Below are 23,036 nucleotides of genomic sequence, written 5' to 3' on the forward strand. Positions count from 1 at the left end.
TTGGCAAACAGCCTGACAGCTAACAGTCGCAACGGTCGAGTGGTTGACGTGACGTGGGAAAAAATCAAATGTTGACTTTCAGGTTGCGCCACATATGGCGCACGTTTTACTTTTTTTTTAAGAGGAGCACTTGAATGCATCATTTTTTTACGGGGCTGGCCGTGCGCGCGCTCCGCTGCAGGGGCAGTACTTGGATCAGCAGCGCTTTTTCTCTAATGTCACTGTCTCAGACTGCACTCGTGAAGTTGTGTGTGTGTTGGATGCTTCAGTGGATGCGAGCAGGATTATCCTCAACAGTGATAGACATGGATTATGGTGTGGATCATTAATCTGTGTCTGTGTGTGCTGTAGTGAGGAGCAAAGTTTTCTTCAATGTCTAATTAGGGGTGAGTTTACTTTTTTACATGTTACAGCCAAAAATAAAAGTATTTCTTTTTATGTGGTCACATGTACATACAAGAATCATGGACGAGTCTATTAGAAAAAAGGCCACAAATATCTTGTATGTTGAACCTCTGCTCTTTCACCCTGCTTTGTTTTGATAATCCTTGGTGGAGTGATTTTGTTTTTTGTTTCATGCTCTGTAGGAGTTTTTGTTCTAAACCAAAAATCATGTTCACGACCTACGTAAAGAGTCTGAATGATATGGTATTTTCCACGGTAAGCTTACAGGTTACAAATAAAGCTCTTGCATGTGGTCACTATGCTGACAGATGCATGGCCGATACTAAAAGAAAGCCTATGAACACTCATATCTACTCTTGGATGCCAAGCCTGCTGCCATGTCTTTTGTCCGTACTGTAGTTCCATTCATGCTGTTTGCACTTCATCACGTGTCGGGTTCATGTAGACCTGTTTGCACATGTTCACTTTTGAAACATGCATGTGTAACGTACGCAGCCGCATGTATTAGCAGGCAATCGTGTGAATTATTATCTCTGCTTTGGTTTAGTCCGAGAGCCCCGAGGAGCAGCCGAGCACTGGGGTCTTGGGCCGCATTGGGAGCTGGTTCTCTCCATGGAGGGGAAAGGGTCCAAAGAGTCCGACTGAAAATGACCCCTCAACCACAGATGAGGCTCTGAAATCAGAGTCAGTCGAGGAGTCTGTGAGGAGACCCCAGGTGGAGGAGCGACGCTGGGAGGAGGAGGAGGAGAAGGAGCGAAGCTTTGACCTCAGTCCGCGGGATTTCTCCAGAGACAGTTTTCTTTGTGAGGAGGAGGACGCCACGCAGTCTGCCCACAGACACGACTCTGCTGTGAGTAGCACTAAGACTGGAGAGGGAGGTTCAAAAGAGGAGGAGTTTGGGTGCAGGGAGGAGAGCAGTGGTTCTTCAGTGAGTGGGAATCATGAGAAGAATGCCAGTCATCTGACACATCACTCTTCCTTTTCTGAACAGGACGCTGACCAAGCCCATGCCCATGCCCTACCACAGGCAGATAGACACAGACAAGCACGGGTCCAGACAGGCAAGAGGCTCCATGTCTACCTGGAGGAAACCAGCGTGACTCACTGCGGCAAAGACATCGGACAGGAAGTGATCCGCACCAAAGTCTCCGAAAACCTGCACGCGCTAACAAAGACAACAAAGTCGTCTCCAGGTTTCGAGTTACCGAAGAGCTCAACACATGCTGCCGCACACGGCAGAGAGACACATGTGACGTGTTGTGCGGCTGGTGAACAGAGCTATCACACTGCTCTCGGGGGAGTGTCAGTGACGTCGCACAAAGAGCCGCAGTCGCAGCCTGAACCTGATAAAGAGCAAACAGACACAGACAACAGCATGGGGCGTAAAAATGCAGCCAGGCGGAAATACAGGAAAACCTCTCAGGGAGACAAGGGCAACAGCACCCAAGAAAAAACGCCTCCCAATGAACAGGTCGCCTCAGAGGGTTTCCCTCCATCAGATAATTCGGTCAACAGTCCTGAGGGCCAAAGTCCAAGCACTCACATGGGCGAGTCATCTGAGAACTCCTCCCCCCAGCACAATCTCACCTCACAGGCCTCACCTATGGGAGGAGAAAGTAAGGCTCCCTGTCCTGATATGGACAAGCACTTGGCAAACATACAAGATTCAAACTCAGTCAGTGCAGACACTGTGGCATGTGCAGTGGATGAGGGCGCAGACATGGAGGACAATGACACCCTGTACAAAGTGGAGAGGAAGACGGAGACGCCGGAGTCTAAACGCAGGAGTATGAAGGTGTCCCGGAGCGAGGTGAAGCTCTTTACCAAATATGTGCCTTTGAACCCAGGGCCGAAACCAGCGAGAGACAAGCAGGAGTTTAAATCAGTGTTAAGAAATGCCAAAGAAGAAGAAGAAAATACCAAGCCCAAGACAGAGGTCGATGCAAGGTGAGTTAAAGTCACAATTTTTATTGTTCTAGTGCACCTTAGCGAACATTTTGAAGCTACCTGTTTAGCCTTTGTCTAGCATGACAAGGAATGTTAACTGCTATGGGTGGAATATTGTAAGTGTACCACAGTGTGACAGTGAGTCACAACACAAAGTACAGCCGTTTGTAGACATTGTCACATACAGATCACTTTAAAATATACACTACCGTTCAAAAGTTTGGGGTCACTTATACAATTTTTCCAAGAACCAGCAAAGCTGTTTTCAGCTGTGCTAACATAATTGCACAAGGGTTTTCAAGGGATCATCCAATAGCCCTCTAGCGCAATTAGCAAACACAATGTACCATTAGAACACTGGAGAGACCCTAACCCTAACCCTACCCCCGTTGCTGGAAATGGGCCTCTATCCACCTATGTACATATTTCATTAAAACAGGATTGCAGCTAGAATAGTCATTTACCACATTAATAATGTATAGAGCTTATTTCTGATTAATTTAATGTTATATTCATTGAAAAAAGGTGCTTTTCCTTCAAAAATAAAGACATTTCTAAGTGACCCTAAATTTTTTAACAGTAGTGTAGAAGAGATTACACACACACAGCTATCTGGTGGTACATAATAATATACGATATATATATGCCAAAATCAACTTTTCAAATTACTCTAAACTAAAACCTTTACCTCTTCTAATACACAGACAACCCAATTTGAAGAAAAGTAATGAGGAGCCTAAGCCAGTCCCAGGCAGGATTGCAGATAGAATCGGCCTCTTCGAGCGCCAGCGGGTGATGGGGATCCACAAGGACAGCTTTCAAACCACGAGAAGTGCTGATGTCTCTCCAGTCAGGAAAGTGACTGCCAGGCTGAAAGATTATGATTTGCCAGCCCAGCGGTCGAAATCAGCCGAACGTCAAAGCCCGGCCAGGTCCAGACCAGTTGTGGCGGAGAAAACGATGACAATCAAGGAGCGAATAAGGAATTTCACAGAGGCGTCCAAATCCGAGGCGAAGACCGTGCTGCCTCAGAGGCCAGCCATGACAGGAATGCCGCAAAAATCTACGTCATCTGTGGCGGGTGCACCATCAGATTTGAAAAAACTGGACGGTCAGGCTAAACTGGATGCTAAAGAGCTGATAAAGACAAAGGCAATGTTGGGAATTACTCTGAAACCAGATGATCAAGATACCACGTCTGCAGGGTTGGATGTTGTTCCCGTTTCAAAACAACAACCGAAAGACACGGAGACCGCGAAAACAGAAGATAAGGATACAACATGTGAATCCGTTGACTCCGCTAAAGGAGCAGGTGATTCTTCAGAGGTGACTAGTGACATTAGTTCACAGTCCAAAGGTCCCAGCAGAGTAGGCTCGCGCTCTAAAAGAAGGAAAAGTAAAGAGCCTGCCAGTCCCACAAGCCCAAACAATGAAAACAAAGCAACAACTAAGCCGGAGGTCACCGCTATAAAACAAGATCAGGTGGAAGATACAGTGTTGACAGTGTCTGCCTGTAAACAGCCCACAGCCAAAGTCTCAATATCATCTGATAAAGCAACAGAAAGAACATCAGAAAAACAGGCTGACACTAAACCAAAGGATTTTAAAGAAGAAATGAAAGTGTCCGAAAACCAAGAGGAACACAGAAGCATAGGGCCATCATTTACAAAGAATATTGACAAATCAATCAACAGGAAGGACAAGTTGCCCGAGCCATCTGTTGAGAGAGATGAACCAGATACTGCCTCTCATAGCAGTGGAACAAAGACGCCTATTGACAAGGAGCCCGTTATTTTAGCCCCAAAGGAGGAAAAAGCAGAGGGTCACAGCCTTGTGCTCACACAGGAGAGAGAAAAGACCTTAAAGGACAACCAAGGACATTCAGACTCATCCCCCTCAACAGCAGTTGATCGGCCTGTTGAGAAGAGTTCCTCAATAGAGCAGGAGTCACCTGTCGAAACCCCCAAATCAGATAAAGAATCTTCAGTGCAACCCGAAGCAGTAAGTGCAAAAAAAGAAAAGCAGCCCCGTCCAGAAGATATAAAACTGCAAGATTCAAACAAAAACACAGAACCAGTAACGTCTGAGAGGGAGTGTGCTGGGAAAGAAGAAAAGGCAGCGAGTGAACAAAGAAGTCAGAGTGAGAGGAAAAAAAAAGAAAAACCACAGCAGCTCCCGCATCAAGATAAAAATACCACAGATTCCACAGTTTCAGAGAGTGAACAAGGTAAAGTGGAAAAGCCGCGTGTTGCTAAGGCTGATGAAACAAACACTGCTGCGAATAAAGAGGGGTCAGTATCTACAGTAGCTATTACAGACATAGCAGAAGCTAAAGACATCGGCTCAACAGTGGAGCTCCCTGAACAGGTCAGTCATCCTGAAGAAACTGCTGCTCCTGCTGTCACCAACACTAATGATGCTGTAAGTCATGCAGAGAGTGATGCAGGGCCCTTGACAAGAGCCCCGGCAGCAGCAGTGACTCCCGAGCTGAAAACAAAGCCAGTGGAAATGTGTGGAACAGACACAGAGCCTGTGGCCATTTCATCTGCACCACAGTCTAATTCTGTATCGGTGGAAAAAATGGGGAATTTGCCTGATGACTCACACGCACGTGGAGCTAATGGCGTTGAGCTCTCCAGCTCCAAGCCTATGACCAAAGCAACTGCAGCAGTTGGGGGAGAGTCTGTAAAAGCCGTTAATGACTCTCCGGCGCGGATAAATGCACAGGCAGAGAGTGTGGCAGAGAAAGTGTTGTCCGCTAAAGAGCCCTCTCCTATTTCCGTCTCTGTTGCTAGCGAGCGAGCGGAGCGAGATGACGGGAAAACAAGTTCGACTGTCAAAACAGTGCCCTCAGAGGGCGACATCTCAGCAGATGTAAAGGAACGTGTTTCCAGCCATTCACAAAGCACAGCCGCTGAAGAAATACCAGCACCGTGTCCTTCTGATAGCAACGCCGTTAAAGCCACAGATCGCGTGACAGGGAAAACATTGACTAGTTTACTACCGAATGAACTTTCAAGCCTTCCTAATGGTGACATCAAGTCACAACTGCTCACTATCAAAAAGGAACTGCACGACAGCAACAAGCCAACGAGTCAAACTCCAAAAGTGCCCGCTTCCCCAGAGGCGAACAAGCCGAGCCAAGAACCAACCAAGCGTTCACCGCTGAAGAAGCTCCATTTGCCACAAGGACTAAGCATAGACGACTCTTTCAAACACGATGCTCCCTCTAGCTGGCTGGATGTAGACTTTCCTAAACGGAAACTTAAAGTCTCCGAGGCCAAACTGACCTCGTCTGGAAGTGAGAGCAATCTCCTGGACGCTTCTGACGAGCTTGATGACGACAATTTCGTCGAGAAGATAAAGAAGCTTTGTGCGCCTTTCTCCCTCCCGCCGCGCAAACACTACCACTTCCGGCCACCTCAGCCGCCCTTCGCGATGCCGGCTATCAAGGAGGCCCGCTTTGAGAAGACCTTCGACCCGGATGAGTTTAAGTTTGGCTTGAGGAAAAAGAAGAACTTCGGCTTGGACACGTCGCCAAGTGTTTTAGCCAAACTCCAGACCACAGAGACTAAATCTGGCCTGAAGCCTGCGAGGGCTAGTTTGGCCAACCGGAGCCTACTGCTCAGTAGCCTTGACACCGAGTACCGACTCAGGGAAAAAGATGCTCCCGACGAGGTGGACGCCACGGAGGAGACAGACAATAGGGTGAAGGTGAAGTCTCGCCTGGAGGGGAGCTGCGTCCTCAGCAGCCTCACGTCTAGTTTTAAAGGGAAGAAGAATGCAGCTCAAGCTGAGGCAGAAGCCACCAGCTCTGAGGAGGATTCGCCGACGAGAACCCCCCAGAGAAGTCCTCCACCTTTAACCCAGCCGCCTCCGCCAAGCCCGACTGCCCCTGCTCCAATCATAGACATAGCAGCCCTGGGCGGAAGAGAGGAATCTCAGGCTGCAGAGGCTGGGGGAAGTGACTCAGGACCGTCACTTCCTTCCTTCCACGACATCAAGCTGCCAGACTATTTAGAGAAGTACTTCCAGCGAGAGCCAGCGAAACCAGTGCAAAGCACACAAGCAGAGGAGGAAGTCAATACAAAGGTTAGTTTTCTCTCTCTATATATATTTTTATTTAAAAAGAAGTGTCTGTTTGTGCTGTCGTCCTCCTAACACAGAGATTCCACTGGTGACATTCCTCTCACATGCACAGACAAGTCGAAGCATAGCAAAAGCGAGCACACAAACAAACAAAAACACCAACGAGAATCAGTGCATGAATTGTCAAAATGAAAGTTTTTCGAATGTTTATACGTGACAGTAACCCGCTTGTTTACTGTTCGTCAGGTCACTGAGATCATGGCGAGTGAAGGTGAAGTAGACCTGGCTGTAAAAGCCGCTCCGGTGCTTCCTGATGCTGCGCCTCCATGTTTTCCTGTGATTCCTCCAAACACACCCTCTCCACTGCCCGAGCAGCCTGTTGCTCTGCCAACACGGCCTACTGGCAATCATGTAAGTGGGCCTCATACACACTATTAAAGGATAGGTCGGTGTTTAGTGTCATAAATCAGTAGGCTATATCCCATATGAGCCAAGTCTGCTTGCTGCATCAGCAGAAGCCATGCTCCTAAAACCTGTTTTCCATGGAAAACTCCACCTGTTTTTTTTTCTTTCTACACAGTATTTGCATTGTGCGTTGAGACACACACTCTTGTCCCTTTGACTTAATTTGCAGCTAAAATGCTTCCATTTTTCATTTTCTATGCCACCAATTACACATTAATCTACATTTTACACATTTCTTTTAAGGTCATACAGTGATTTATAATAATTTTATACTGGAGGACAATTGAATTGAGTCATTAAATCATGTACAAAATGTTCTGAACACTGATGTGAGCACCATAATGTATTATACTGTAACTGAAGTACAGGATGTGTCTCTGTCATGCATTGTCAGTCTTTGCCACGGTGATGACTGCATGTGTGTGTTTCTGCATTGTAGGTGAGAGCTGCCAAAGGATTTTACAAGCGTCCAGGAAAGGTATAGTAATGTCCACAGTTTTGCCCACTTATAGAACCTTATAAGAAACAACATGGAAGACAAAAATGTTGACAGACAACCCTCTGTTCTCTGGGAACATCTGCTTTTCATATGCTGTTCTTGGGGGTAAACAGAGTATTTAAAAAAAAGCAGTGTTAGGCAAGTTCACAGCTGGATGTGATTACAATCACAGAATACAGTGCTGCCAACGCAGTTAAAGACCTGCGGTTTTGCCGTATTGTGCAGCTTCGTTCTCCGTTCGCACACTTTTAGCTCTTTGCTTCGAGTCACCCAGTTCTTACGGCTAATTAGTTGTGTGTTTAACACCTTGGGCGTTATTTTTATTTTATACAATGTGCTATAATTTGCACACTTGGATATAGTTTCAGTTGTTTTACTTTAATAAAAAGTGCACATGTAAATACACTACCGTTCAAAAGTTTGGGGTCACTTAGAAATGACTAGAAAATTTTTGAAGGAAAAGCACCTTTTTTTTTCAATGAATCCAACATTAAATGAATCAGAAATACATTCTATACATTGACTATTCAAGCCGCAAACGTCTGGTTTTTAATGGAATATGTACATATGTGTATAGAGGCCCATTTCCAGTGTTCTAATGGTACATTGTGTTTTGCTAATTGCGTTAGAAGGCTAAAACCCTTGTGCAATGATGTTAGCACAGCTGAAAACAGTTTTGCTGGTTCTTTTAAAGCAAAGTTTGAAGGCCAAAACTATTATTTTGAATAAAAAGCATTATTTCTAATCTTGGCAATGTCTAGACCATTCATTATGCAACTCTTTTGATGAATAAAAGCGTGACTTTTTAATTGAAAACATAAAAAAATTGTATAGGTAACTTTTGAACGGTAGTGTATACTGTATATATTATTTTTCTTTTCGCAGCTAACGTGTTAATCCGTCCTTTTTTCACACAGATGGTGTTATTCGAGAAAGCAGATTTCAGCGGCCAAGTGTACGAGATTCAAAGGGACGTCGCAGACGCTACGTCGATGCAGCTGTCGCCTCTCATATCCGTGAAGGTCGTGCGAGGATGGTAATAAGCAGTGTTCAACTGGAACCTTCTCGGGAAGTGTGTGTGTGCTGCTGGATGTGTCTTCTTATTACATGTATGTTTTCACCACCACAGCTGGGTGCTCCACGAGAAACCGGGCTTCCAGGGACGCTGCATTGCGTTAGAGGAGGGGGCGTTAGAGTTGGCAAACATGTGGGCAGAGAGTGACGTGGAGACAGAGCCCCAGGACATCCCGCCGATGCAGATCGGCTCCATTCGACTGGCAGTCTGGGTGAGTCCGACTATTTCACCTCGTTGGCCTTTCCTATCTCAATATCTGCATTGCTCTCACCTTGCATTTCCCCCCGCGAAAGGTAATTACTTGATTGATATTCAGCTCAGACCTACTCAGAACCGAGAGGAATAGGACGCTTGTTAAGATGTGATCAGGAGAAAATGATTTAAGGACTTGTGCGGCCCCCGCTGCTTATAAACCAGGTGCTTGTTTCCATGTCTCTGCAGGATTACAGCCCTCCCCATATCGATCTGTTTACTGAACCCGAGGGCCACGGAAGAGTATCGCCTTTCCACGACGAAACAATAGAGACGGGCTCGTTTGGCATCCCGCTGAGCACCGCTTCCATCCAGGTGCACTCTGGGGTGTAAGTATGGCTTCGATTAGCAAATCAATCAGCCAGATCTTGGTCGGTTAGCTCAACAAAGAGACTGAGATAACTTATCGCGATTGATCCGAATGGTGAAAAGATGTCAAAGTGTTTAAAAATGAGGATATGAAAAAACAGTAAAGTGCAGGCTAATGAGACTATCTCAGGTGTCTGCATGGATTTTTGCATTGCTATTGACAGCCAGAGCCATTAGAGGGAGGAGAGGCTGCCTGCTCTGTTTAATGCATTGAAGAGCTGTCGCTTTAATGGGATTCTCCGGGTCTGGCTTTGACAAATAGCTCAGAGATAATAATCATTACTCAGTTCCCCAGTGTTTATCTTTGCCTTTGGTTTGACTCACCCATTTCCCTGCTCAGGAATGTCCCCGCCTGTCTTTGCATGTTAGAAAAGAGCGAGAGTTTGCATGGAAGACGGTTTAAAAAAAAAAAAACGTGGTGAGAAAGACATTAAAGGTGTGGACTGTGGAGGGAATTTGGCAATGGAATGTTTTTTTTTGCAGACGCATTCAGGACATTTGTGCCCTCGCTGCCCCCCGAGGACGTTAACGACAGCAGGCCTTTTTTCCCACAGCTATTTTTGCAGGTTTACCTTGGCACCTTTGGTAGAAAGAAACCAAAGAAATTTTGGACATTGCTCCAGCATTTCTCAACATCTGAGCTGGCAGTTTTTGGCGTTCAGCAGATGTGCACACCTTCTGTGTCTGACTAATGTACTGTAAACTTGTTTGGTCGAGCTCACAGAGCAAAAGTGACTCATTTGATCCCGTTAGTATGTCTTTTATCACCACAAGGTTGGCATCACTGGCCTCGGGGGCGGGGGAGGGGGATTTTTGTCCTCTTCTTACATGTGGTGATTGGTATGAAGCATTGTGTTGCACGACAATGGCTTTGGATATCAGAGGCTGAGGCAGAGTTTCATCACACGCTGCCCACAGCAAAGGGATTGTTGCGCTGAAGCATCCAATTCCGAAATGATGTTGTTGTTTTTTTGTGTTTTGTCTTGAATAAGTTTAAAATAATCAATCATTCATTGTGTTGTGAGGACATAGTAGCTGCTGATTTCAGTAATAAATGCATGGAAATTAAATGACTAGCAATAAGGATAACTTATGTATATAATGTTGACGTGGGTGTTTGTTTATGCTCCAGGTGGCTGCTGTTCAGCGACCCTGGGTTCCAGGGAATGCTGACTGTGCTGGATCCGGGAGTCTACCCTTTCCCTGAGGCCTGGGGCTTTCAGTCACCCTTCGTGGGATCTCTGAGACCACTTAAAATGGTGTGTGTGTGTGTGTGTGTGTTTTTGTGCGATACTTTACTTCATCGGCTTTCATCTCACTGAGCAGTCTGTGCGTTGCTCGAGGACATTTGGACACGTACACTGCAGGAGGCGGGAATCAAGCCAGAAATCGTCCAGTCGCTTCTCCTGAGCCACACTTTCCCCCGACGCGATCCTGACAACATTTGGATCGTACAGACATTCACGGTTCCCCATGAAAGGCTGAATCCACAGGCTTCATGAAGCATTCATGGCTTCTCTGTGCAGATGCTGATAATAAATGCAAATGAACAGCAATTAGTGAGCCATAGGGACGGGATTTCATTTCATAAGCTTGTTATGTGTGTTAATCTGCTTTCCGACACTAAACCTCAGAGGTTTTGTGGAGGGGGGGGGGGGCTACATGGGTGAATGCAAATCTCCCACAGAAGTCACTCTAGAGATTCTGTGAAGATTTTTACTGCCTGGTTCCTGTGAATAATCTCAGGTTAACGTCCGTCTAAACTCATCTGAGAGTGCGGCAAAGAGAAGCAGGGCGAGTGTTCTGCTTCCTGCAGCCTCAAGCCAGATGCCAGCCTATCATTTGGACTCTTCTGAGACTTTCCTGCTTTTGTGAATGTGTCTGAAAGTCTGTAAATTGCCCCCTTTTTTGGGCTCTTTTTCAATGGTATACAGAATAAGTTTAATACTGAAGGTCTTGTGTTTTTTGTGTACTGATGAATATGATGACTCTCTGTTGCAGGGTGGTTTTAAAGTGGAGAATCCAAGTGAAGTCAAGGTACGTACAGTTGTTATCCTGAAGAGCTGCGTTCATGTATTAATCATTTATTTAAAAAAAAAAAATGCTGTTTAACAATAAGCCTTTAGTTCTTTGTCCGATTTTCCCTTTTTGTTGAGTCTTTAAGCCACTGTGTCCCCACTGATTATAGCCTTTTTTAAATCTAACAGTTGTACAAGTAGAAATGTACTGAACTTAATTAGATATTAAAATGAAAAACAGTGTCGCTGAGTCTCATTGTAAGAAAGAAAAGTGCATTTTTGAGGGTAATTAGAGAATTGTGGGTCATGCAAAAGAGCCGTATTTTGAGGCTGTTAACAAAATGTAATTTTATAATTTGTCCTGTCCTTTCTGTGTTTCAGGCGGTGGTGTATGAAAAGCCGGGCTTTGAGGGCACCTTTTTAGAAATCGACAGCGAGGTGTTCAGCTTTTGTGAGGCTGAAGAGGACAATCCTGCAGAGATTGCAGACCTTGACAGAGTGAAGGCTGTGGGTTCGTTAAAGATCTTTGGAGGATTGTGAGTTTTGTTTCTTTTGTTTTGTTTCTTCTTAATTCTTGCTCGTATGTGCTCGAGTCACAATTGAATTTGTATTTGCGTGACTCACAGAAGCATCGAGCAAATTGGCTCACAAAAAAAAAAACTGTTGGTCAGGGCCAGCCTTTTGTTGGCAGACGGGGATTTTGAGGTTATGTAATCTGATTGATATCTCTGCATCTCCTCTCTCGCACCAGCTGGGTGGGCTACAGCCAACCTGGGTTTGAGGGCCAACAGCACATCCTGGAGGAAGGAGAGTTCTTGGACTGCAGCGACTGGGGAGGTTCAGAGCAGCTCCTGTCAATGCGACCAATACTGGCTGTGAGTACAGCACTACACTAACTCACTGTTCATCAGTAACGTGACAAACACTGAGCGTGGTGTGATGTATGATCATGGTTTTACCACCATGGGCTTGTAAAGATTAATATATCAAGTAAAATGTTATCTGTCATGCACTGCTGACAGTGTATATGGTTAGCAATTGAATGTTCTTTAGGTTTTTTATCTTAAATTAAACCCATAAAGGTAAAGTGTAGCATCATTAATTGGTCAAGTTACATGTTGCAGATGAATAACCATCATCTCAGCCTTCCCTTTAAACCTATTTAGCCATCAGTTAGCATCAAAACTGACAGCTTTTGATGTACTGTACATGGTTAGCAATTGGGTGCTCTTGGGTTGTTTATCTTAAATTAAATTAGTTAACCTTAAAAGGTACAGTGTAGCATCATTAATTGGTGAAGTTACATGTTGCAGATGAATATCCATCACATCATCTCAGCCTTCCCTTTGACCCTATTTAGCCGTCAGTTAGCATCAAAACCACAAAAGATGTTTGGTTTATGAAAAACAACTATTTGTAATGAGTCAGGGAATGACCCAAAAGCAGTACACAGAGGCAGTTGATAATAAAGTTGATTTACCACAATGTTCAGTGACAGTTTAATGAAAACCCAGCGAGGGGAAGCTGGGCTCGCTGTAGATCTCTGGATGTCTGGTGGCAACACTGGGAGCTGAGGTGAATGAGATGACTGATAGGGAAGATCATGACACTATTCATGCAATTTTTGTAGCTTCATTTTCCGCCAAATGAAAATTGAACCTACATTTTACCCCCATGGTTCTCAAACTGTGGTACGTGTATCACCAGTGGACAATATGATCATACTGTATTGTACCAGGGCATGTGGCTGGAGTGGAGCTGAGGAATTTTAAACCGTAGAGTGTGTAGAAAACGAAAGTCACCTCATCGCTCGCTCCTTCTTCATCTAATTGCACAATACCAGCGTTTGAAGTGTATGTGATGAAGTGGAGGATGATGATAGATGAGAGAACAAGTTATCTTATTGGGAATAAAATCTGCCTCCTGTGAAAAAGTCTGTCACTGACCTATTTACTTCAAGAGCTCAGTATTTTCTCAGGTGGCACTTGCGATAAAAAGGTTGAGCACCACCGCACTAGACCTTTACAAAATGTCAAGTAATATCCTTAAATGTGGCGTTTGGCGGTCTTAAAAAGGGGCAGGGACGGGAATGGAGAGCATAAAAGCGAAATGTTAAGGGTCAATAACTGAAACTGAAAGCATAAAATAAACTTGTGGAGAACGAAGCTGTTATTATGAGCGTATACAGAAGGTTGCTCTGATGTGTCAGTCTGCTTACCTTCACCTTAGGTTTCACCATTTACTCATATATTCTGCGCTCTTGCTTTGAAAATCCTGTGTATATGTTTGTTTGTTTTTTATAACTGGAATGACTGAAGGCCTGTGGATACATTTCTTTGCTTTCATGAACCTGCTGGGTGCATTTTAATGTAAGGTGGCCTTGAAAAGTGTGAAAGGGAGAAGCCAAAAGAAGAAGAAGACGATACTGGAGAAGTGTTATAGTTTTGGTCCTTTTTATAAAGGATAATAATAATGGATTGCTGGATTGTTAAGTATTTCATAAACCTTGCGTTGTAAAGAGAAGGAAAATACTTATCTTACAAAGCTAACTGGAGTCAAACAAGGTTTATTCAGGCAACACAATGAAAAGAAAAGAAATAAGATAAAATTTTTTTTTTAATTTTCAGTGTAGATGTCAATAACATTAACAAACCTTAAACGTTGGTTTTTCCATTAATGTTGGAAAATCGAAACAATTAGTTCATGTTCTTTCACAATTAATCCTTGATGAAAAATTTAATTGGTTTGTAGTTGAGATAATTCGCCTGATGATTCTTCTGCTTTCCAAATGAGGCATGATATTAAAAAAAAGGTCGACATTTGTCTGTATATTTTAATCAGGTGTTTTTCATTCTTGTTCCAGGATTTCATGTCACCGCACCTGAAAATGTTCAGCGACAAAGACTTTGGCAAGCTGGGCGTGAACGTTGACCTCTCGGTGCCTGTCATTAACATGGATGACACCGGCTATGGCACCAAGACACAGTCGATTGATGTCATCAGTGGCGTGTAAGTGACAATTATCGTACTTATCCGTAAAAGCCTCCTCTGCTGCGTGGACAGCAATGCGGAGGAAAAGGTCAGACTGGTTCACAATATCATTATCTCTCCTGATAAACTAAACTGAATGAAATACTTCTGTATGTATTAATTCCACTAGAAGAGACTATCAACACACTTTTCTTCTGACTTCCTGCTCATCCAGCAACTACATTAAAACATAATCTGTCTAGAACACAGTCCCATGACTCAGCCAGATAATTAGATTCTGGGGTTTTGCGGTTTACTGACGTTTTTTTACAGGTCTCAGGTGCGTAGCAGTTATGGTGCCGCGCCCATGCTGACACGTCCAGACAGATAACCTAGTTCACTAATGTTTAGTCTGTCATACCTGACTTTCTGTCAGTGAAAGTTGGCTCATGCTGCCTCACACCCTTCTGCAGAGGGATTAAAGATGATACTAGCATGATACGATTTGATACTAATATGATACAGTATAGTAGAGTAGAAGAACAGAATAGAATATCACCGTGTTAATCCCTCAAGAGAACATTCTTTGTGTTACAGCAACAGAAGAAGAAGAAGAAGAATGGAAAAATAATTAGATAGTAAACGATTTTCAAAGCATACAAGGGAAAATGTAATGCAAGATAAAATTGCAAAACAAAAATGCGCAACCATGCAATCCATACATAGGCATTAGGGCTGTCAATAGTTTAAAAAAAAGTAATGACTTAATTAATGAGTCATCAGACAGTGTGGATTTCAGACGGCATTGTTTAATTGTATCTTTCTTTTTTAAACACAGAACTACACATGAAGAAATGTGTGATTTCAAAGAGACTCAGGCCGATAAGCGCAGGCTTATCAAGTTCCAACCAGGTCATCTTAATCTTAAATAAAGGCTCAACATGGATGACTGCCATCCTGTATGACAACAAGAACATGCGCTAACATCACAACAAAAGAGAACGAAAGCACGGTCAGCTGCGCAGAGTATAGGTGTCCAAATGGAAGTCGCCAGGCAGCTGCCAGTATATTACAGACACTATCAGTGACTAGTGGTTAGCTTGCCACTTGCTTTTCCCGATGTCAAGGAATTCCTCCACACAGGTCTCGCGCATCTGTTTTTTGCCGGTCAAGGCAAAGGATTGCAACTTCCAGTCATTAAAGTCAGTCAGTAAATGGTGCTGCGACACCCAGGAAACTTTTGTTTTATCGATGATTCCGTCTCTCACAATCCGAAAATGAAAACTTTCCGCCCTCTCTATCTTCAGCTAGTATCTCTATCTCTCATACAAGTGATTGTTTCGCGTGGATAATTCCCGTCTTTCATGTCAGAGGTCAGCGCACACCAGAAGTAAACAAACTTGCGCATACTGTGTTGTTTGACAGCCCTATTAGTCATATAATGACAGTAAGTGTGTCTGATGACAAAACAGAGGCAGAATAATGACGTCAACAACAAAATTACCACTTACCACGCACTAGGTGGTGAACCTACATATGACCTTACAGGGACACTGAAAAAGTTTTCTCATCTGTGTTGTTATATATAGTGCAGAGTCTGTCTTCCCTCTCACATTATAATTCAGTTTCAGCCAAAATAAAAAATGCAGGAGTAAACAAAACCAGGCAAGCAAATCACATTAATGAAATGCAGAACATGAGAAGCTGATGTGCCATCACCCAAGGGAGGGACTAACAAGTCGGTGAATAATGTGGATTGGAACGTATTGTCTCTCCTTGGGAGGCAGGATTCTTACGAAATATACGGCTTATTCTGGCGGTGGCCGCGAGCCTGTTATTACACGGAGCCTCACCCATGTTGTGCTGCCACCCCTCTGAGCGCCCACTTGGCCCCTCTGTGTTGTTTTTGCATTGCTTTAGCGCAGAGACAATTGTTTTGTAGTCTCGTGGGTTACGACACACACGCAGGCTCACAAACGTGTTCCCTGTTTGTTTGTTTGGATGAGGAGGAGCAGAAATAACCGACAGCCCACACCCACACACGGCAACCCAAGACATGCCACATTAGCAGCGGGTGGGCAAACAATGCGATCGACTGTTGAGATACCATCACATGGGAGGAAAATGTCAACTTGGTAACAGACCAAAAACGTTTGACATGCAGGAAATGAAAGAATTAATAATACTTTAACAAAGGTCTTTTGTTTGTCTGCTAATTAGAATAAATAAATGGTAATTATTCTGCTCCCTCTGTTTTCCAGCTGGGTTGTGTTTGAAGAACCAGGCTTTTGTGGTGAGTCTTACATCCTGGAGAAAGGCCTGTATGGAAGCCCAGAGGACTGGGGCGCGCTGCAGTCCAGAGTTGCCTCGGCGATGCCTGTTATGCTGGTAAAAATAATGACTCAGAAAGCTTGTGATTAAAACCGTAACTGTATGTCGTGCTGTACAAGGCGCAGTGGTCAGCGTTTCCATTTTTGTCATGTTTCGCTTCGCCATGATTACTTCCTGAAGAATTCAGTGACATTAAAGGGCCGGCTGAATCCTCACTTCCCTAGATACACAACCACAGTTTGCTTGTTTTTCTGTCTTTGCATGTGACCAGTCACAATATTCATATGACCAAACGAAAAGCTATTTGGACGGATGGGGGAAACTCTTTGTCCAGTAGATTATCATTAAGACCATAAGGCCGCGCGGCAAAGCATGAGTAGATGAATCCACTGGGGATAAGAGGGGGAAAATACTTGTCACAAGACTGGAAGAGAAAACATGTTAGATAATAATGGTGGTGAGTCATCCTGAAGCTACGCTCAGAAGCAACTGTCAAGGTTTTTGCTCACACCAAAAAAAGGTAGTCCTTTTACCTAATTGTCCTCATGTTTTTTGTTTTCAGGATGATTTTGAGAGCACCGCCAAATTTAAGGTAGGATGACATCTTATCTGATGAAAGTGTGTGTGTGTGTGTGTGTGTGTGGCTCAAAGCGGATGACTCATTGCGTATTATGGTGTTCACTACAGGTGCAGCTTTTCTCCGATTCAAGCCTTCAAGGCCCCGTCGTCTCTCTGGAGGACAGTGTGGCCTGCCTGCCATATGAATTCTCTGTGGCTTCTTGTAAGGTTGTGGCCGGCAGGTGAGATGAAGATGATCACAACATTTTTTTTCACCATGCTGTACTGTGCAAAAAAAGAGCTGTGATCCGAATCGAGTTGAATTGCAAATATATATTATGCGCGGGCCTCGGGGTCTGTTTACATGGCCCTTAGCTGCTACAGTTATTATATAAAATGTCCAAGAAAGACATTCTGTGTCACACTTTTCAAAGATGGCTGATATATACTACTCACAAAAAGATAGCGATGTTTGGCTTTTGGATTAAAATTTCAGAATGCACTTAAAATGCACCATAACCTTTACAGGTGAACTTAAGTTAACCTTCTCTAGACCTTTGAATGCACATGTCCAATTGTTCAATGTTTCAGTACTTATTGAATAACATGCTGTTCTCTAACAAGGTGATTAGAGATTAGGTCGTCCTCATCATGGTGTTCAAATTTTGACATCATGAGACCAAGACAACACTTTAAAATTGATCAAGTGAGATTTCTTTTGTCTGAGATAAAGAAATAACCATTGCATCCTTCTACTTAAATGCCCTGCTTCCATGGTAGAATAGCACTGTAGCATGAACTTTTCATAGGAATATTCTTGTCAAAAATCGCTAACTTTTTGTGAGTAGTGTATAATGAGATGTCAGGGGGAGGTAAAAAAGACAGATGAACAATTAAACTGGAACTCCGGCAAAGTCTAAATCCTGTTACTGGACGCTTTTTAAGACGTGAAAATGTAATAGTCAAGTTCATAAAAGAGTTGAGAGTTGCATTAATTTAAGTCCCAATTAAGATACAGATGCTGAAACTCAGTAAGACATTAAGACAAAACACACAGCGTCTTTAAGCATTAATAATGTATAATAACTTACTGTGCGCTCGCAACAAATCTAACTGGACGTGTACATCAACAGTGTCAGTATTTAAGCAGCGTAATGATAGTTTTCAGTGGCTGTCATCTCATGTTATGCTTTCCCTGTCATGTTATTACATAAATGACTTTCAGCTGGCTGGCATTCGAGGGCGAGGACTTCACTGGCAGGATGTACGTGATCGAAGAGGGGAGCTACCCAGACCTGAGAGCAATGGGCTGCGATAATGGAAGCTCATCCATCATGTCACTACAGCCTGTTGGCTTTGTAAGTTTCTTTATTATTCTTTCTGTTTTCCCCCTGCTTAAAAATCCACTCGCGTTTTGATCCCCTTGAAATTAGACAATGAATTTGAAAGGATTTGTCACTTAACTTCACCAAACAGACTGCTTAAAAAGAGACACTTAATACGAAGCTGCTGGAACAGGTTGCATGAAATCACGGCGCGTGAAGCTGCAGAGTGTTTTTAAGGTCAGCTTTCAGCTCTTTTGTTTTGTTTTTACGGTGAAAACTCAATTGATCTGGCAACGAAAAGGCTCGGGTTATTTTTGTTGCTGCAATGAATGCTAATGCTGCTTTGTCGTCTGCTGCTTCACGAGTGCTGTTATTTGTGTTTGCTCTTCAGCCAAGGAACCACAATTGCAGATAATGTTAGCTTATGTTATATAAAAACTATCTTCCCAGTGAGTCACATGAGTGGGGACCAAGAAAACAAGCGGTTTGTTGTGGTTAGAAAAGGGCAAAATTTATGAAAGTGCGCGAGTGTTGTCCTTTTTTTTCTCCATGGGGTTCTGTATTCGCCCACTACTTCCTCTAATGTGTCATCTTTTTTTTTTTTTTTCATTCTCTCACTTGACAGGAGTTCTCGTTGCCTTCCATCACGCTTTTCGAGCGCGGTAGTCTGCGGGGGAAGAGGGTGGTTCTGACAGACGGATCAGTCAACCTTCAGCTGGCTGGAGGCTGCAGCCGAGTCCAGTCCTTGCTCGTGGAGGGAGGCATGTGAGTACATGGCAATTTGGATCTGTGGGGACATGAATCAGTGACCCCAAGTCTCCTCTCCCTGTCAGTGTGAGTTGACAGGCTCATGCATAATACTCACCTCTTTCTTTGCTGGTTCCTCTTCTCTTTTTAACTCCTTATGCCGAGTGTCAGAAACCGCACCCACTGTTGTAATCATAAGGAAGAGATGGTGGTGACAGAGCACGTTAATCTCAACAGACAAAGAAAACGATGAAAGATTCAGAGATAATAAAACAAGATGTACGTTTGAGCGAGTCGCTCGTCCTGTAGACGACAAATCAACACAAGCCCGCGTTACATATTTCTCCGGTAAAAGTTGGCACCGCCGGGTTGTTATCTGGCGTGTGACAGAGCTGACAGATGGAGCACTGATGGAAACCTGCTGCTGATGTGCGAGATTCGGGCTGCGGGTGCGAGGTCACGGCCCCGGAGGAAATAAATAAAGGGCTCACAGTCGAGCCAGAGTCGTCTCCGCAGTGGCACATTCCTACCGCGGTCGGGCCAAAGCTACTCAGCTCAAAAAACATTCAGTGTCACAGTGAATTTGGTCATTTTTGTGAAGCTCAGCACATTTTTAAAAGGCCCCTTTGGCAGACATAAAAATGCACAAAGTAAGGTTTGGACAGGGTCAAATGTGGGCTTTTGGGAATGTTCCAAATCACAGAGCTGCCTGATCAGTAACAAGCGGATGTTGTTGCTTCTAATCATTTTTGTGATTTCGGTGTATTTTTAAATCAACCTCTGTTTAATCAGGATGCTTTCCACAACCTATAATAATGCAATTACCAAAATAGCAGCATAATGACAGAGGAATCAACTGTTACATAAAGGAAGGGAACAGATTTTTTTTCTCTTTCAGACGTCGTGCTTTGCTTTCAAATGTATGCCCTCGCTGGCTGTCAAAATATAACAAACCAAAAAAGAATAATCTGCTGTTTTTATCCTCCGCTGCTTTGCATGTGTTGAATAATGTGGAGGTTGACTGTGTTGTTGTTGTCTTTCCTTTGACTGTCAGGTGGGTGTTGTACGAGGGAATCAACTACCTCGGCGCTCAGATTTTGTTGAAACCCGGCGAGATTATCGATTGGCGCAAGCTCAGCGGCTGGAATAAGATCGGGTCCCTTCGCCCTCTGACACAGGTGAAAAACCGACGCTCCACAAACGGCACATAGCAGAAACACAGATTCAATTTACTACTTAGCTGTTTTCTGAAATGATTTTGGACATTGTTGACCTTTGCAGCATTCTAACTTTTGGAGTTTTCTGTTTCACAAACCTCATTTCTTTGTTGCTTTTCCAGAAACAAGTGCACTTCTGTGTGAGGAACAGACAGTCGGGCCTGCTGATGTCAGTAACCGGTGACCTGGCTGATGTAAAATTGATGCGGATACAAGAAATGGAGGAGACAAACGGATTTGAGCAGATCTGGTTTTACCACAACGGATATCTCCACTGCAAGGTACAACTACATTTGTAAATGTAAAAAAGAACATACATACAGTATGTTTGGCAGTGGTTAGTTTTTCTAAAAGTGATCTGTGGATGTTTCTTATGAGCTCACACTACTTTCTATGTTGTTAGCATGTGGCCATTTTGTTCTCCACGGACATCACCTCCAAACCCTGCTTCTTTCTGTTGTTCACGTTATTATTCCGCGTCTGTTTGGTCCTCGCGAACACAAACATTATTTGTCTTTCGTCTGAAAACAGGCTCTGTCAAGCAATACTATCAGACCTGACTAACTCAGCAGAACAAAGGGGAGCAGGGACTAGAATTGGCTTCAGAAACTTTTCGTCATACTGCCTTGCAGCTTTGTCTCCGACTGGTTACAAAGTCACCGTTGCCTTCATCTTTCTCGACATGTGCAGCGTGGGAACGGGGCCGAGTGAAATGAGATCAAAACGCGGCTAAATTGAAGGAATACAGAGACGTGTGGAGCCGAACTGAAAAATACAGACTAGTGTGGAGCATTAGTAGACATATTTCACCGTGGTATGAATATAACAGACATTTGTTAATATTTTAAAAGCTAAGCTCAAATAGAGATTACTTTTCATCGCTCTTGAGGTTTAACTCTTACCCAATAAGAGGCAGACATTTACCTGCTTTCTCACAGAGAAGGGGAAAAAACACTCTACTCATGTGTGAGGTAATTTCCATCACTGCCGACTCCCGCTGGGTCATCTGATGTAGGAATGAATACCAATTGTTGAAGACAGAAGTGGGTGTTGGTGAAAATAATCGGCTCCTTTTCTTCTTGTTTCTAGCTGCTGGAGGAGTGCTGTTTGTGTCCTAGCGGCAGCGTAACCATGGCAGGAAGCCGCTTAGCTCTCGCCCCACTGCCAGAACAGCACATCCACCTGTGGAGCATCACCCCTGACGGCTTTATCCGCTACACCCCTTCTGCTGATCTGGTTCTGGAAGTCAAAGGTGAGAATCCGTGTCTGGCATTCGGTATCATAAGCCACATATATAGGTTCTACTACCTGCTAGGTGGGATGAGTCTGCCAGATGCATATATGGATGTAGCATTCCAGTTAAGACACCTGGGGAGTTGTAACAATAACTTCCATTTGAGTAGAAGTCATAAAATGAGCTCTTTAGTGTCATTTTCAACATTTTCCTGAGAAGAAAATGGTCTCAATCAATAGTTCAGTGTTTCTACAGTAAATGATGTTCCCATTTGAAGGAAAATAGCGGATAAAGCTTCACAAATGGGTATTGAACACCTGGTATCATGCAGTAAGTGCTTGGTTGCAACTGACTTTCCATTTTCAAACTCAAATTGTGGATCTCGAGGCTTATAAATTTGGATTTTATACAGTATACTATCACCTAATAATGTTAGAAGGCTTCTATTTTACTATGGAAGTAGTTATATAATATATACAATAACTAGAATGCAAGGTGGACACATTAATGACCAACCTTTTCACCGACCTGGCTGTAAGAAGAGTCCCTCTTGTGGTTATTCACTGTCAATTAGTGACACCTAGTGGACAAAATAAGGCTCTGGTGCAAATCATTATTCTCTCCATTCAAATGTAATGCAATACTGTAAAAAGAAGCATACAGAAAACAAGAAACAGACTTTAAACCTTTAAATTAACTACCCATGAAAGAATAATTTGAAAGAATCGTTTTTTTCTCTTTCAGGGGGTCGCCACTTTGACAAAACCCAAGTCATTCTGAACTCATTCGATCCAAACAAACCCCAACAGAGGTGGGACGTGGAGGTTCTCTGAGATTCTCCGAGCTGCTGAACAGGATCGTGATGTTATCGGAGGTACGGCTCTGCTGTGTTTTGAGGTACGCCGTAAAACGAACTGAATAATTTCCATCGCGGAGGAGGTGGCGCACATGGGAATTACGTATATACACGCGAGTACGAATGTAAGGCAATCAACTGAAATAAAATGCAACAACATTAATAACTCATATTTTCCACTTCTAGTAATATATCCAAAGGTTTGTGTGTTTTTTCCGATTATTCTTTGAATAAATCTCTCTTTTGCCTGATGTTAATTTACTTAAAAACAGTGTTACCACTTTTTTCCCCCCCATGTATTTTTTTAATGCAATGTCATGTTATTATATCATGTTAATCCAGCTGCTCGCAAAACAGGAGGAAACATTTAAGAGAGAAGTGTTTCTGTTTGAAATGTCTTTCACCAGCATTTAATCATCACTACAACACAGAAATGTATTTTGTAATGTAAACAAAATAAAAGTATTTTTGTCTATTAATGTGCTGTACATTGTACAGTAGAAGAGAGCTGCACTTGTTGGAACTAAATTAAATGTTTCGGATTTTAAAAGGCTGACTGTTGGAGCAGTGTTTTCCACTTAGAGGACAATAAAATGTATAATGAGGTGATGATGGGGAAACATGGAGAACGTACAAATGCACATTTTTTATTTGTCTTATCATATTGCTCGACCCAGTA

At 43.4% G+C, this 23,036-nt stretch overlaps 1 protein-coding gene across 1 annotated transcript; it reads left to right on the top strand.

The window, feature by feature from the left end:
• Positions 1-612: 612 nt before the first annotated feature.
• crybg1a (crystallin beta-gamma domain containing 1a) lies at positions 613-22,775 on the top strand (the record flags this gene model as incomplete). The annotated part of the gene is made up of 23 exons (XM_083898578.1): positions 613-660; positions 953-1,255; positions 1,397-2,352; positions 3,057-6,444; positions 6,688-6,852; positions 7,346-7,384; positions 8,323-8,441; positions 8,535-8,691; positions 8,922-9,061; positions 10,234-10,360; positions 11,103-11,138; positions 11,501-11,655; positions 11,871-11,994; positions 13,983-14,128; positions 16,351-16,477; positions 16,983-17,012; positions 17,108-17,220; positions 18,204-18,336; positions 18,929-19,068; positions 20,105-20,228; positions 20,390-20,548; positions 21,357-21,519; positions 22,246-22,775. The coding sequence occupies 23 exons, from the start codon at positions 613-615 to the stop codon at positions 22,332-22,334; spliced, it is 6,981 nt and encodes a 2,326-aa protein (XP_083754704.1). The 3' UTR covers positions 22,335-22,775.
• Between the last annotated feature and the right edge of the window lie 261 nt (positions 22,776-23,036).

This window comes from Microchirus variegatus, assembly GCF_963457635.1.
Source record: "Microchirus variegatus genome assembly, chromosome: 12".
NCBI classification, from domain to species: Eukaryota; Metazoa; Chordata; class Actinopteri; order Pleuronectiformes; family Soleidae; genus Microchirus; species Microchirus variegatus.